Here is a 14172-nt window from a genome sequence, read left to right on the forward strand (position 1 = left end):
CATGCCCTCTACTGGGGACCTGGCCTGCAACCTAGGCATGTGCCCTGACTGGGAATAGAACCAATGACCCTTTACGGTTTGCAGGCAGGCGCTCAACCCACTGAGCCACACCAGGCAGGACTCGGAGGTTTTTCTAACAGGAACCAGCGGCTCTCCTGCGACTGCTGAACTTCAGTAACCCCCACGTGGGCTTCGAGGTGAGGATAAGGCATTTCCCACACAGGTCACGCTAGATAGACAAGGGGGACAATTGTTATTTATATTCTGACAGTTTTAGGTCATTTAAGGTTGGCCAGGCTGAGATGAACACACGGAAATGAAAACACTTCACAGCTAAATGCTGTCCACATACAGTATACTTTAAAAATGTTTTTATTGAATATTAAACAATTACAAGTACTGTAAGTTAGACATTTAGCCAAAGCACAATTACAGGTTAAATATAATCATAAAGATGCCTTAAATAGGAGCCCACCGTGCAGGCAGGTTAAGTTCCTCGATGTCCTCTTTTGGAAAGTAGAGGGTGGTGGAGAAAAAGGTCTTCCATACCACAGGAAAGACAGTGAAGACGCAAAGAATTTACATGCTGTCAGCGATTTCCCATGACCGAACTGATAGGGTTGCCAGATTCAGTCAAATAAAATAAAACAAAGCAAAAAAGCCAGGATGCTCAGCCAAATTTGAAGTTCAAATAAATAGGAATTTTTTTATTGTAACTATATGGCAGGTAATGTACGAAACATGGTTAAGCTAGAAAACTAGTTATACCTAAAATTCAAATTTAACTGGGTGTCTTGTATTCTATCTGGCAATCCTACAAACAGACAAATGCAGAAAAGAAAAAGGAGGGGACTGAAACCTCCTGCCACTGGTGGGTCAAACAGAGACTAAAGTTTAAAAAAAAACCAAAACAACACTAATAATGAACCAGAGTCACCACACTGGTTACTACACAGACCAACAACACGTTGAAAAAGTACAAGGACTATGCCAAATGCTGTTGCTAGGAAACATTTTAGATTTCCTCCAAGCTGGTTTTGTAAATGTTTTTGAGAAACCTTGTTGATAAAAGTACCTTTTTAGTTTGTAGGTATCAAAGACAAACACTACTATCACAAAGACAGGATGAACTTGAAACAATGGAAGCAGAAGCAGGCATTATATATGCACAGGAAGAGTTTAAGTATTTTGTGTAATGAATACAAAGGTTATATAGTCAGGGTCTTCATCTTCTAGGTCTAGGCTATCGGCCTCGAAGACTTTGGTTGCTTTCTGATTTTTACTGTTGTGTTTTCTAGCTTTTTATCCTGCACCTTGGGAGGGGCACAGGGGTGTGTGTGTGAAAGGGACACCCCACTGTCAGAGTTTAACTGCATTTCTCTGCGAACACTTTTCAGGGGAGTCTGCAGAAATGGGCAGATAAAAACTAACAAAACAATCTGAATTGTGGAGAACAAGAAATTTGCCTGAAAAGATGGGTGGCAGGGTGGGTGTGGAGATGGGAAAGTGTAAAACAGAAACGAAAATGTGAAAGGATGAAGAGCCAAACTGTAATCCTCTCTGCAGCGTGAATGTTATTTCAAGGCAGGCGGCACGCTCCGGCAGACGCAGGAACTGTCGCGCCCGGAGCATGCTTCCTGCTGCTTTCCCCGATCACCATGGCTTATAGTTTCAAAAGATTAAAAAACAGCTTGTGCAACACTTAAATTATACAGGGTACCACTTGGTGAACTGTTGCTGCCTCCCCACATACACAAAACTTAACAGGCTTTAACATTTTTTCTAGCATTTCTCCTCCAAACCAGATGATCTGGTAGCTGGGGAATTTCAGACAGAGAGAAACTGGAGCAGGCTGATTAGATCTGCTCCTTGGCGCGTAAGGGAGCGAGGCTTAAGAAGTGCACCCCCATCAAAACAGCATGACAGGAAGTGCAGTACACAATGTTACACTGGCTCACTGACACCTTTCAAACACTAAGAAACGGAATTACAACTTATTAAGATATAAAAGGTGAAAAAGTTTCTGCCACAGTTAAGGCTCTCTTAAGAATATTTAATTGTCTATTAATTTCAGAATCCACAAAAGTGTCTGAAGAAGGCTCATCTTCCAGGGTGGTTTCTAAAAAAACGTATTTCCTTGTCATACGCTAGACATGTCCAACTGAAGCTCAAACATTATCTTCATAATTACTTTCTTTTCATTCCTCTGTTGCTGATTTGACATCAAACAAGCTTAGTTTTAGTCTTGAAATGAATTTCTGACACATGAAACTTTATATTAATGTCAGTTGTTAGTGTTCCCTGAATGACTAAAATCTTTTTCACTGTGCAAGATAATAGCCCAAAAGACACCTGGCACACCGCAAGCACTTTCGGTAAGAAGGCCGTTTATCACAGATTACCATGCACATGGGGTCTGGACACACTGGGGGAAAGGTGCTTAAAATACACACCATTTCCGTTTCAAAGGCAGTTTACAGAAATCCAGAGTGCATGGATTAAAAAGAGGGCAGGCAACATCGCCACTGTGCAATTAGGAGATGCACTGAGAGAGAAAAACCTAGACAGCTTATTGCATTCTAATGCTGTTCTTCCAGAGGACGCTGACATTTTTTTGTATAAAGGTTGTAATAACAGAACATTGATCTATGTTACTTTATTTGCCATATTCAGGTATTTACGTAAATCAATGCACTTTGCTATTGTTAGAGCAAAGGGAAACTAGTCTAGCCACCAACATGAAGCTCAAATGAGCACAAGGATGCTATTTTGTGAAAACATCCTAATATTGTTTATTCTACTCATTTTATTGAAAAGCTAAAAATTTCAAATTCCACAAAGAAAAAGGTAAGTAAAAATCCTGGTTGTACGGCTCTCATTTTTCACAGAATTCTAACTCTGGGTCCCATGCTGCCCTTGGCTGATGATGAGGCACAACTTTCCGAGCAGAGCATGGGGGGCCTCGTACCTGGTTCTGGTTGTGACACGGAAACAGGGACAAGATTCAAAATGAACAAAGGAGGAAAATGAGTGGGGTCAAAGGTAAATGTCAGAGCTAATTATGAGCCCAGGCTGGCAACCTGGGGAAACGGGAAGGAGGCCAAGTAGAAGGAGGAGAAAGCGTCCAGTCCAGAGCGCATAACTGACACCTGACTCAGGCCGGCAGGCCGGCCAATACCTAATAAACTGGGCCCATCCCGCCTGGAGCCTTGTGGTTGCAGTACTGAGGTGAGGCTGGGGGCCGTGTCCAGTGTCCCATTTGGTGTGGGGAACAGAGGGGCCAGTTCCGGGCAGGCCATACTGGAAGTCCTCAGCTTGCTTGTGTTTCTATATAGTACAAATACGAGAACTTACATGGATTTCTGCCTAATTCAATGCCATGCTTTTGCATTCCAGAGGGTTTTTCGCATTGCTATAGATGCAAATTCCAAACGTAATCAACTTTTGCTCATTTGAGTGCACTCATGATGACCTTTGGTTTTCAAGTTTTGGGTGAAAAGTTGTATTTGGCTCCTGTGAGATACCAATTAACCCATTTTCTTTAGCCGATGAATAATATGTACACACTCTCCCAAGAACTATTATATACTTGAATTATTACAAGACAAAAAGCACCGCAAGTGTCTTCCTCACACAGTACCTTTACTCGGCACACAGAACGCACGATACATAACGTTGGCAATTTCAATACTGAACCATGGTTTAACTTGTCAAGTGTAAGGCTGAAGTTTAAAACTGGCACATCCATGAATCTAGTTAGTAGGAGGGAAATGACACATGACCACAGTTGGGTAGTGGCTTTCGGTATCTATACTGTATTTACTCTTTCACTTAACTAAAAATCACAGCTGTGTTCACCATTTTAAACTATAGCTAAGTGGAGAGGCAAGTAACATACACTTTCACAGCTACTGAAAACTACACAGAATGTTGATGCCTTCAGCCCAGTATTACACACAGCAAAACAGGAGGAAAGGAGAAAAGCCCTCTTAGTGAACATCAAACTTCAAAGCTTCATGTGGAAGCCTGGTGCTATTAAACGAGCAGCCAAGACAAAAACACCCAGCTCAGTCCACTAAAACTGCAATAGAAGCGAAAACGAAGGCTAGTTCTTGATTTAATTTTGAGGACCCATGCAAGATTCAGCTATGAAACTCAATCTAGTTCCCAATGCCTAGATCTAGCAATGGACTCAAGCCAGAAAGAAAGCAAAATGTATTATTTTAAGAGCCTATTATAGAATTTTTGCAGATAACTATTTTATTTTTATTTAGGCGATTAAATGAAGTCACAGCTTAATCAGCCTGTATTAAAAACACTTTAGTTTTCAGGACTTTAAGTTGAAATGCCAAGTCTGTGCCACACTGGTTTTCTTTTTATACACTACATATTACTTTTGCTTCAAAGCTGAGTAGGTGCGCAGCATGTCCAAGTAAATCAACGCACTCAATTTGACATTCAGTTAAGATGAAAAGGGCAAGCGTGAGAACTGTAATGGGTAATGTTTTACAGGTATTGATGTGCACTTGGCAAATGTTGATTAAAATGAGCAAAACAAAGTAGTAATTTCAGAAGTAACAGTAAAGTATTTCTCCCCCTTCATTTAAAAAAGTAACTGAAAGAGCTTTGGTTTCAAGTTTTTGTTCTCCTTGTCTATTACACTGTTTGAAGAAAGGGTTCAAAAATTCAGTGCAGGGACCTCCATAAACTATTTGAAGCACCTCACTCAAAATAAACCCCGAATCTGGAGTAAACAGGAAAGTTCTTGCATTTGTGCCTATCCATCTACTAAACAGGATTCAAAGCCTAGCTTTCTAACCTAAACGAGAGAGTAAAATTTTTGTGACTTCAATGAAGTACACTAATTTGACTGAATTTGGAAATAAGGCAGCTAATTTGGGGGGCGACAATTCTGGCGGGGCGGATCACGGAAGAGAATTTTGTCCTGTGAGGAGTCCCCGCGGTCCTTTTCCGCCGCAACAGGCCAGACCCACAGGCCCCTCGCACGTGCTGCGCGGCTTCTCCTGCGCGGCCCTCCCTCGTGGTCTCCCCTCTGAGCCTGACGACAGCGTCACTCAAACCTCTCCCTGCCTGTGCTCCTCTGGGCTCCGGCGCCCCGTCCACCTCGGCCCAGGCTTGTGTTGGAGAGAGCAGGGGGCCCTCACCGACCCGCCTTCTCTGACCGTGAGAGCTCCTAAGTCAGGTTGATGTCTGTGCCTTTCCCTTGTAAGACTGGCCAATTAATAAAAGGACGGAAACTTGACGTGTTTTCTTTTCATCTCAATTTATGTGTTTAAGAGGTACAGATATAAAATAAATCAAAGTGAAAAAAAGGTGGAAACTAGTGTTCCTCAGCCAGAAGCTTGGGCTGCATTGCTACTGATTTTAGTCAGTGTGACTTTGTGTAAAGTATCCTCAAGAAGGCTCTCTGGCTCATTATCAAAGAACAAAAAAGCCAATGACGCATGTTTAGAAAAAACTAAAAATGAGCTGGCGTATGCATACTTGTTATACACATGTGCCATATATATAACAAAGCAAAGCAAATGTAGTGTGTAAATTGTGAACATTTGGGAAAGTATTGGTTGTTTTCTTTGTCTCCATTTCCAAGTCTAGATCAAAGCAATCTTAATTTAGAAATGGATAATTGCAATGAAAGTGAGCCTGAGATATATTAAAAGGCCGCCCCTGTAAACATTTCCTCAACGGGAACAGCAGCAGTTGAGTATGTATCAGTTACTCATACTATATTCATCACTATCGCAATGCTTCATAAGACAAACAGCTTATTCTAGGCTGTCAGGGATTGATAGAATATTGACTTTGTTGGAAACAATCCATTACAATCCAGTCCCAGTTTAGATCCGATCTGGCCTGCACCAGTGGGCATTCACTAGGTCTTCTGCTCCGCAGCCGTGGCAGTCTGTGATGGAGCCTCGGGCTTCATGATCTGGTAGGTGATGAGATACTCCGGGTAGGCCTGCAGGCGACAGGAAGAGAAACGGTGACCCTCCCAGCAGTGACGGCAGTAAAGCCTCACGCCCCGTGGAGGCTTCAGAGGCTGCTGCTTCTAACTAATGTTCTACTCTGGCATATAAATGTACTAACACTGATGAAATCACTTCTTTTTTTGATTATATTAATACAAATTTCTAGAAGGGGAATTACTGAGTCAAAATAAAAGCATTTTCCCTAGAAGTCTGGAGTTTCTAACTTAAAAATTTGACAAATTTATTAAACTTTTTATTTGGAAGCAACTGCATGCTCACACATTAAGTTGCAAAAATGAAAGCTGTACCCAAAACACCTGTATACTCTTTACGCACATACACCTAGTGTTAAGATCCTGTTTATTCCATTTGCTTTATTATGTTTGCTCCCCCCACCTCTGCATGTGCCAGGCAGACAGACAGACACACAGACATTTTTTTCTGAACCATTTGAGAGTAAGTTGTGTGTGTGCGCGCGCGCGCATGTATCTCTTGTCATGGTTCTTTATCCCCATATATGCCAGTAATTATTCCCTAAGAATACAGATACTCTCTTACAAAAGCACAGTCAACCATATAATTTTATACTGACAGACTTTTATCTAAGCACCATTCACATTCCAACTTTGTCCGGTGATCTAATAATGTCCATTCTCTTCTAGTACCAGATCCAATTTGGGGACAGTGCATTTAAAGTCAGTTGTCCTATCTCTTGGGTTTCGTTTAATCTGGAAAGTTTTCAAAGCCTTTGTCTTTTATAACAATGACATTTTGAACAATCCAGTCTTCCCACATTTTTAATGAACAGAACGCTTCTCATTTTGATTAGACTGAGGCCATGCATTTTTCAGCTGGAGTGCTGCGCAGAAACCGTGCCTGTTGCAGAGCAGCGCGCTGGAGGCATATTCTATGTTTGCCTGCTCTTCATGGTGATGCTAATCCTGACCATCTGATCAGGTATTGCTCCCCCTTCTGCAGTGTGTGATCGCTGGGATTCTTCCTCCTTTCTAACTAGTAAGAAAACCATGCAAATATCCTTTTCTTTGTGAAAAGCATCCCCTCAGCATCCACTAATCATTCTTGCCTGATGCAATTTTTACAATGGTTGCAAGATGATTTCCCAAATCCAGTGCTCCCTCCACATCTACCCACCTGCTCTTGGCTTCCTACTTTAAGCAGAAGCCTCCTCTTCCCTTCACCTACTTATCTAGTTGTTATCAGAATCATGAATTCCTTTTGTTTCAATGGTTTAAAATTTATTATTGCACTTATTTGGTGTTCAACTTGTCCCAGACTTGGCCAGTGGAGTCCCTTCCAGCTGGCTCAGGGTCCTTGTTACATGTCCCCAACTTTTCTATTCTTTTTTTTTTTGAGTACTTCATTACCTTTTTGCATTCTAGATGTTTCAGGCTTACCTTGTGCCTATTCTGCTCCAACCCTGGAATTAGCTGTTTTTCCAAAAAGCCTGGGACCCTTCCAGTGGGGAATGGTATTAGAGACCAAGATCTGAGCTCTAGAGGTGCTCACTGCTACTGGAGATTCTTTACTTTCAGCAAATTCATGCACAAACACTCACAACATATACATATGCTTATATTACTCTTACACATAAACCTGTATATACACACATGTGTGCACATACAGAAACCATGAGCTCCTACCAACACCTCCTATTTCAGTCCATCCCTGAAGTGCCACCCTCTCTCTCCCATTCCATATTTGTTTGTCCCTTCTTCAACAGTGAAAACTCCAGCTCCCCAAATCAACACACTGACTCATTTGCTCAATCCTATGATACACCTAGAAGAGGTTCATTGCTTTGCCCGTACCGCCACGATCAACACATCTACTACCAGAGGTGCCCAACCTGTGGCTTGCGGGTCACATGCAGCCCAGGATGGCTGGGAATGTGGCCCAACACAAAACTGTAAATTTACTTAAAACACTGAGTTTTTTTGTGATTACATGTCGTAATGTATTTAATGTGTGGCCCAGAGACACCAAAAGATTGGACACCTCAGAACTCAGGATTTGTTTCCAATTCTTCCCCCTAACACCGCACTCCATCTGGCCAAAGACTAAGGGAATACAATAAAATACTGTTTTCATAGGTTACCTGTATTTAGTAAATTTATTTCTCCTTTTTACCTCTTCACTGCCAGTAAAGTTAAGTAACCATTTAAAATTCAATTAAGTTCAGACAAATCAAATTTTGTTCTTAGAAAAATTGGTAGTATTCAGTAGTATTGTGAAAATTAAGTATTGGATTGAAAAGGATGGAAAGTTTTCCTGCTTGCTGACAATTTTATTTTGGAGCCTCAAGCTATTGGCAGAATTTAATGTAGTGTAGCTTTATGACTCTGAAAGCTATCATCTATGTAGTACCATGATCAGAAGTACAGACGGTCCCTGACCTATGATGATTAGACTTAGGATTTTTTGACTTTACAATGGCACAAAAGTGATACACACCAGTAGAAACTGGACTCTGAATTTTGACCTTTCCCAGGCTGCTGACACGTGGCGCAGTGCGCTCTTGTGGTGCTGGACAGAGGCGGCTGTGGCCTCCGGCCATCCTCGCGATCATGAGGGGAAACGACCTCATTCTGCAGCGTGCTGTATTGCCAGTGGTTTTCGGATATTGTTTTCGCATGCGTCACATCTACAGAACACATGCCTGTGTGCCCGTGTGTTCTCAGTTGTGTACATAATGGTGAGTTTAACCACTCTGCTTTTCACTTTCAGTGCAGTGTTCAATAAATTACACGAAATATTTCAATACCTCACTATAAGATAGGTTTTGTGTTGGGTGATTTTGCCTAACCGTGGGCTGATGTAAGTCTTGCGAGCACATTTAGGACAGGCTAGGCTGCCCCGGCGGGTGTGGCTCAGTGGACTGCGTGCTGGCCCGTGAAGTCAAAGGCTGCTGCTTTCATTCCTGGCCAGGGCACGTGCCTGGGTTGCAGGCCAGGTCCCCAGGTGGGGCCGTGCAGCCAGTCGATGTTTCTCTCCCTCTCTTTACCCTTCTTCCCTTCTCTCTAAAAATAAATACATACAATCTTTAAAAAAGGGGATAACTAGGCTGAGCTACAATGTTCAGTAGGGTGTGTGTACTAAATGTATTTTTGACATAGTATTTTCAACTTATGATGGGTTTATTGGGATGTAACCCCATTGTAAGGCGAGAAGCACCTGCAGAGATTCACTCACATGAACCGCTTGTGGCAAGTACGTCCACAAAGAAATTCCATTCAATGGCAGCTGCTCTTAGCTCTCCACTGCCATGTTGGGGCATGAAGGACACAGAGCATTAGTGCAGAGTCGCAGGCCTTAAGAACAGCATGAGGTCCCATGCCTTTACTTCTTAGATGCCCTCTTATTTACACTGTGTTACTTGGCTGACATGACTGATGGGTTCTGTGTGTAAAGCTGACGTCAAAGAATTTTGATATCTTTATTTTGACCTGAAGTAACTGATACTATCAGACTATGCAGCAGATATCTTATCAAATGGTTTTCTTTAACTCTTAGGTGGTCTCCATATTCTGCACAGTCATATTTAGCAACTCTGTGTGTTTATCCGATGAGCAACATACCTGTTCTCCCCTGTAGATGACGTATTCGGCGTACGCCAGCCCATTCACACTTGGTCTCCCAATAACCGAGTGATGTCCTGGAGGGGCATGAGCCATTTTCATGGTGCTGAATTGCAGAAAGGATTTTCCAAGGGTCACTCTACAGAAAAGCATTTGTCTAAAGGAAAGAGAAAAGCACTATTTTGAAGGAAGCTTTAAATCTTGAAAGGATATAACTGTTAGGTTTATTGGTTTAAAAAAAGCTTAACACAAGGCAGGTTAATTTAAATGTCCCTTTCATATTTATAAGCAGGAATGGGATGAGATTTCATATACTGATTTATCATAAATAGTAGGCTCAATAGTTACCCTTGAAGTTTAAAGTAGTTTTGGTGTAGCTAAGGAATCGATCACGAAAAGTACCTAGTCTGTTTTGACTAGTGGAAAAAGAAAAGTACTAGTGAAAACCGAGTTCTTGCAGGGAAAGATAGGAATAAAGTGAAGAAAATGAGCAAATGGCAGCAGCATCTGAAATTACAATTTGATTTTACTCATTATAAATTAGTAAAAAACTGGGATGAGAAAAATAACATTAAGAGTGGATCATATAAGCTTAAACATACGCCTAAAAATGACACTACCTGGGTGAAATGTGAGCTGGGGGCGGATATTAAACATTACAGAGAAGAAAAAAGGTTGCGAGGGGAGAAATTATGCTAAATAAACTAGAGGTTAGCAAACTACGGCCTATGGGCCAAATCTGGTCGGCTGCCTGTTTCTGTTAATAACATTTAAGTGGAACATGGCCACTAATTTACATATTGTCTGTGGTTGCTCTTGCACTGTAAGGGCAGAGTGGAGTCATTATGACAGAGAGCGTATGGCTTGCAGAGCCTAATATATACTGTGGTCCTTTAAAGTTTGCCAACACAATAGAAACAATAAACATTTAAACTATACAGTAAGGCTGGTCACGCCGTTAAAGGTAAGTAATTATTATTCAAATAGTTTGTTTCTAGTAATGGAATATGATTAATCAGAGATACTACTGTCACTCAACTGAAAATTGTGCCACACCCAGTAGAACTGGGTCCTGACTGAGCTGGCTGGGCTCGGTGTGGGGCTACTGGCCCTCTGGGTGGCCGGCCAGGCTCGGTGTGGGGCTACTGGCCCTCTGGGTGGCCGGCCGGGCTCGGTGTGGGGCTCCTGGGCCTCTGGGTGGCCGGCCGGGCTCGGTGTGGGGCTACTGGCCCTCTGGGTGGCCGGCCGGGCTCGGTGTGGGGCTCCTGGGCCTCTGGGTGGCCGGCCGGGCTCGATGTGGGACTACTGGCCCTCTGGGTGGCTGGCTGGGTGGCAGCCGTAATCTCTTCTCAGACCCAGAGGAGAGGGTTTTGTTTGACACGAGAGGGAGGTTTTCTGAGCTCCATCCCCACATTGTGGCAGCACTGTGGTGTCACTGGACTCTGCCTGCTCAGCCGGCTGGGCCTAGTGCCGCAGCCACTCCCAGTCCGTGTCACACAAAGCTTGACCAGACAGGCCATGCCTCCTGCATCTGCTTCCTTCCCCAGGGCTTCGCGGTGGCTGCGGAGGCGGGAGGAGCAGCAGGACGGCCCAGCGGCCCACGAGGCCACAGGTCCTCATGCCCAGGTGGAGAGCACTGGCTCCTGCCTTGCCCTGCGCATCGCCATGCAGTCCTCGGATGCAGCAACCCAATGTGCCGGGGCGCTCGGGGTGCCGGGGGAGAGGTACTAACGGCCGGCGGGGCAAATGCTGACCAGTGCAAGACAGGAACCAGCAGATAAACCCATCTCCCTCCTCCCACCATATGTTGCTGGGAGATGTATTACTCCAGACAGCTTCCCTGAAGATGTCTCATGGACCGAGTAGCCAACTGTGCTTGCTCGGAAACTGGTCAGCTGCTGCTGACCCGCAGTCTGTTCTGCCACCTTCTGACTTCACTTCGTTTTGTGCCCTCACTCCTGCCTCCCTGGGGTTGCACTTGCCAAGACAGTGCCAGGATCTAAGCTTTGGCTTCCGGCTCTGTTTTCTAGAGAATCCTGGCTAAGACATAAAACTGCATTTTTAATTTTAATAAGCAACTTTTTATCTTCATCTAGGTTCACTTTTATTGCTTATTTCCATTCATTTTGTTTTCAGAGGAATTAGGTTTGAAGCAACAAAGAAAAACTTTTGCATATTACATATTTCTGGGAATTTTGGTGTGTTACTAACCACAGCAGACTTAAAATTCCCGTCTGGACATACGGCATCCATCTTAGAACTGCTGATGGCTACAATTTGTTACAGTATCGCTGAGAGCAGTAAGTTTCAAGTCAATTATTATGAATTTTAAGGTTATATAGGTCTTCTTGATATTTTAACTGAATCACAAAATTTCTTATTAACCCAACTTTGCAAAAATAACATATTTGGTTAATTTAAAGAGAAATGTAATGAGCTGCAATCTTTGTAAAATATAATTTTTTGTATTTTTTTCTATTGGCAGGAAATGGAATAGGGAAGGGAATTTTCACTTCAGAGAGAGTATATTATTATTCTCTTCAACTTTCGAGTTTTAAAACCCTACTTAAAAAGCTAATATTCACTTGTTTAATAATTCCAAAGTTAATATTCCAAAATTGGACTTTTTATAGGCAATTATATATCCTGCCTTAAAATATCACAAGCAATATCAAGCACATTAAAGATGCAACTCGTTTCTTAAAAACTTGTAAAAAAATTTTATTTATTTTTAGAGAGAGGAGAAGGGAAGAAGAAAGAGAAAGAGAGAAACATTGATGTGTGAAGAAACATCAATTGGCTGCCTCTCGTGCACCCCCAACTAGGGACCTGGCCCACAACCTGGGCACGCGACCTCACCAGGAATTGAACTGTGACCTTATAGAAGATACGTGTCTTAGTACCAATGTGACTCTCAAGACAGACAGGGCTCCCTCTTCTAAAGAAGTAATTCTCACCCCTCTCGTACCCATTCAGAAGCAGGAAACATGAAGCCCAGGGAAAAAGCCAAAATGGAGGGAGTTGCATTGCAATCTATGATTGGTACACCGAGCATTTATCACCACTAACACCAGCCCCACCAGAGCGCACGCTGATAAGCTATTCCCACCCAACCCCCAACGTCCTGACTCCTCAGGATTAGGACGGGATAACTTCTGCACAGCCTAAGAAACACACCTGGTTGGGACCTGAGCACAGCAACTGTAACACAGGGGCCAGGGTGCTCACCTGTGGCATATGTAACATGACCGATCTTTGTGTGTGGGGCAGCCTGTTCCTCCTCCAATCCCATAAACATACTGGTTGCTTTTAGAGGAGTTTTCAGCAAAATAAATACCAGCACCAAACATTCCTCCTATGTATGCATGGCGCTCATCAAACCCTTTATGAATGATGGCATTAATGAAAGGAGAACCTAAAAATATAAAGATAGAAAAATTAGTTTTTGAACACTTTTCTAGAATATCAATTAGCTACATACTATTTGCACTTGGCAGATTGATATTAAGTAATTAATAATACATAACTTAAAAATGTATTTTGCCAGATGTCTACTATACATAAATTATCATGTACTAGAACCTTATCAAGGACCTGTAGCACTCACCAAGGCAGGATGTTATTTTGCAGATGGCATGAGATTTTAGATAGCAAAGTACAATGTGGCTTTGAAAAATACAGATTATTTTATACCCAATCTTACTTTAAGCAAGTACAGATAATCTGATAAACTAAAACAATTATGCTAAACAATGAAAATGAGCAACGAAATAAAAACATTTCATTCTCTATATGGCTCACATTGCAATTTAAGTTCTGAAAAAATTTCAGACAATTTGTTTTCATTGTATATGCCTTGAAGTGTACAAGCATGTAATGCATTAGAAGGCTGGTACCAGCATGTAATTATTTGGGAAAAAATCAAAACGGACCATTTTGAACGTAACACTATCACAGTCAGTAACACGGGCCTTGCGTGCTGCTGGGCCCTGCAGCCCAGAGACGTCCGGGGCTGCGGGCGGGACGCTCACCGTGAAACAACATGCGCTCGTTGTGATGGTTATGATTCTCTTCAGACACTTCCTTCTGTCTGTGACAGAACCGTTCCCTCAACTTCTTGTTGACAACTTTTTGAATCTTTAAGGAAGAGGAAGAAAAAAGCAACTGAGTGTAATGTATGTTAACTGGTAATTATGATTTAAAATGGAAAGTATGTTTTCCTGGAGGAAGGTCCCATTTTTGTATTTAAAAATGATAAAGTGGCCAGGTCAGTGCAATTCAGCTAAACTCTGGCCTTCGGTGGCATGATTTCCAGGTATGCTTTTTGTTTGTTCTTCTGCACTAGGCCTGGCTACATACGTCAGAGTTACCTGAGGAGTTAAAATAGAAAAAAGATGAAGAAGGTCATTCCTAGATTCTTCCCCAGACTTACTGACTTTAGAACGTAGGGCTGTAAATCTGTGGTTTGCTGCAGGCCCCCTGGGCTACTCTGATGTGCACTGGTGTAACTCCCACCTGTCCACTAACCCAAGGGTTAAATCAGTTCTCAACAGACTGCATTCGTCTTCACGGTATCCTTTGGAAAG

The 14172-nt window shown here is 42.5% G+C and overlaps 1 protein-coding gene across 1 annotated transcript in view; it reads right to left on the reverse strand.

The window, feature by feature from the left end:
• Nucleotides 1-394: 394 nt before the first annotated feature.
• The window catches only part of TNKS (tankyrase), a 170283-nt gene continuing 156505 nt past the window's right edge, over nucleotides 395-14172 (reverse strand). Inside the window, exons 24-27 of the mRNA XM_054566083.1 lie at nucleotides 13618-13723; nucleotides 12815-13001; nucleotides 9587-9743; nucleotides 395-5980 (exon numbers count right to left, since the gene is read on the reverse strand). Coding sequence (XP_054422058.1) covers nucleotides 5894-5980; nucleotides 9587-9743; nucleotides 12815-13001; nucleotides 13618-13723 — 537 coding nt within the window. The 3' untranslated portion in view covers nucleotides 395-5893. The remainder of the gene's footprint in view (nucleotides 5981-9586; nucleotides 9744-12814; nucleotides 13002-13617; nucleotides 13724-14172) is intronic.

Source organism: Pteronotus mesoamericanus, unplaced genomic scaffold, assembly GCF_021234165.1.
Source record: "Pteronotus mesoamericanus isolate MK-2021 breed Mesoamerican mustached bat unplaced genomic scaffold, CSHL_Meso_final contig_169, whole genome shotgun sequence".
Taxonomy (NCBI): domain Eukaryota; kingdom Metazoa; phylum Chordata; class Mammalia; order Chiroptera; family Mormoopidae; genus Pteronotus; species Pteronotus mesoamericanus.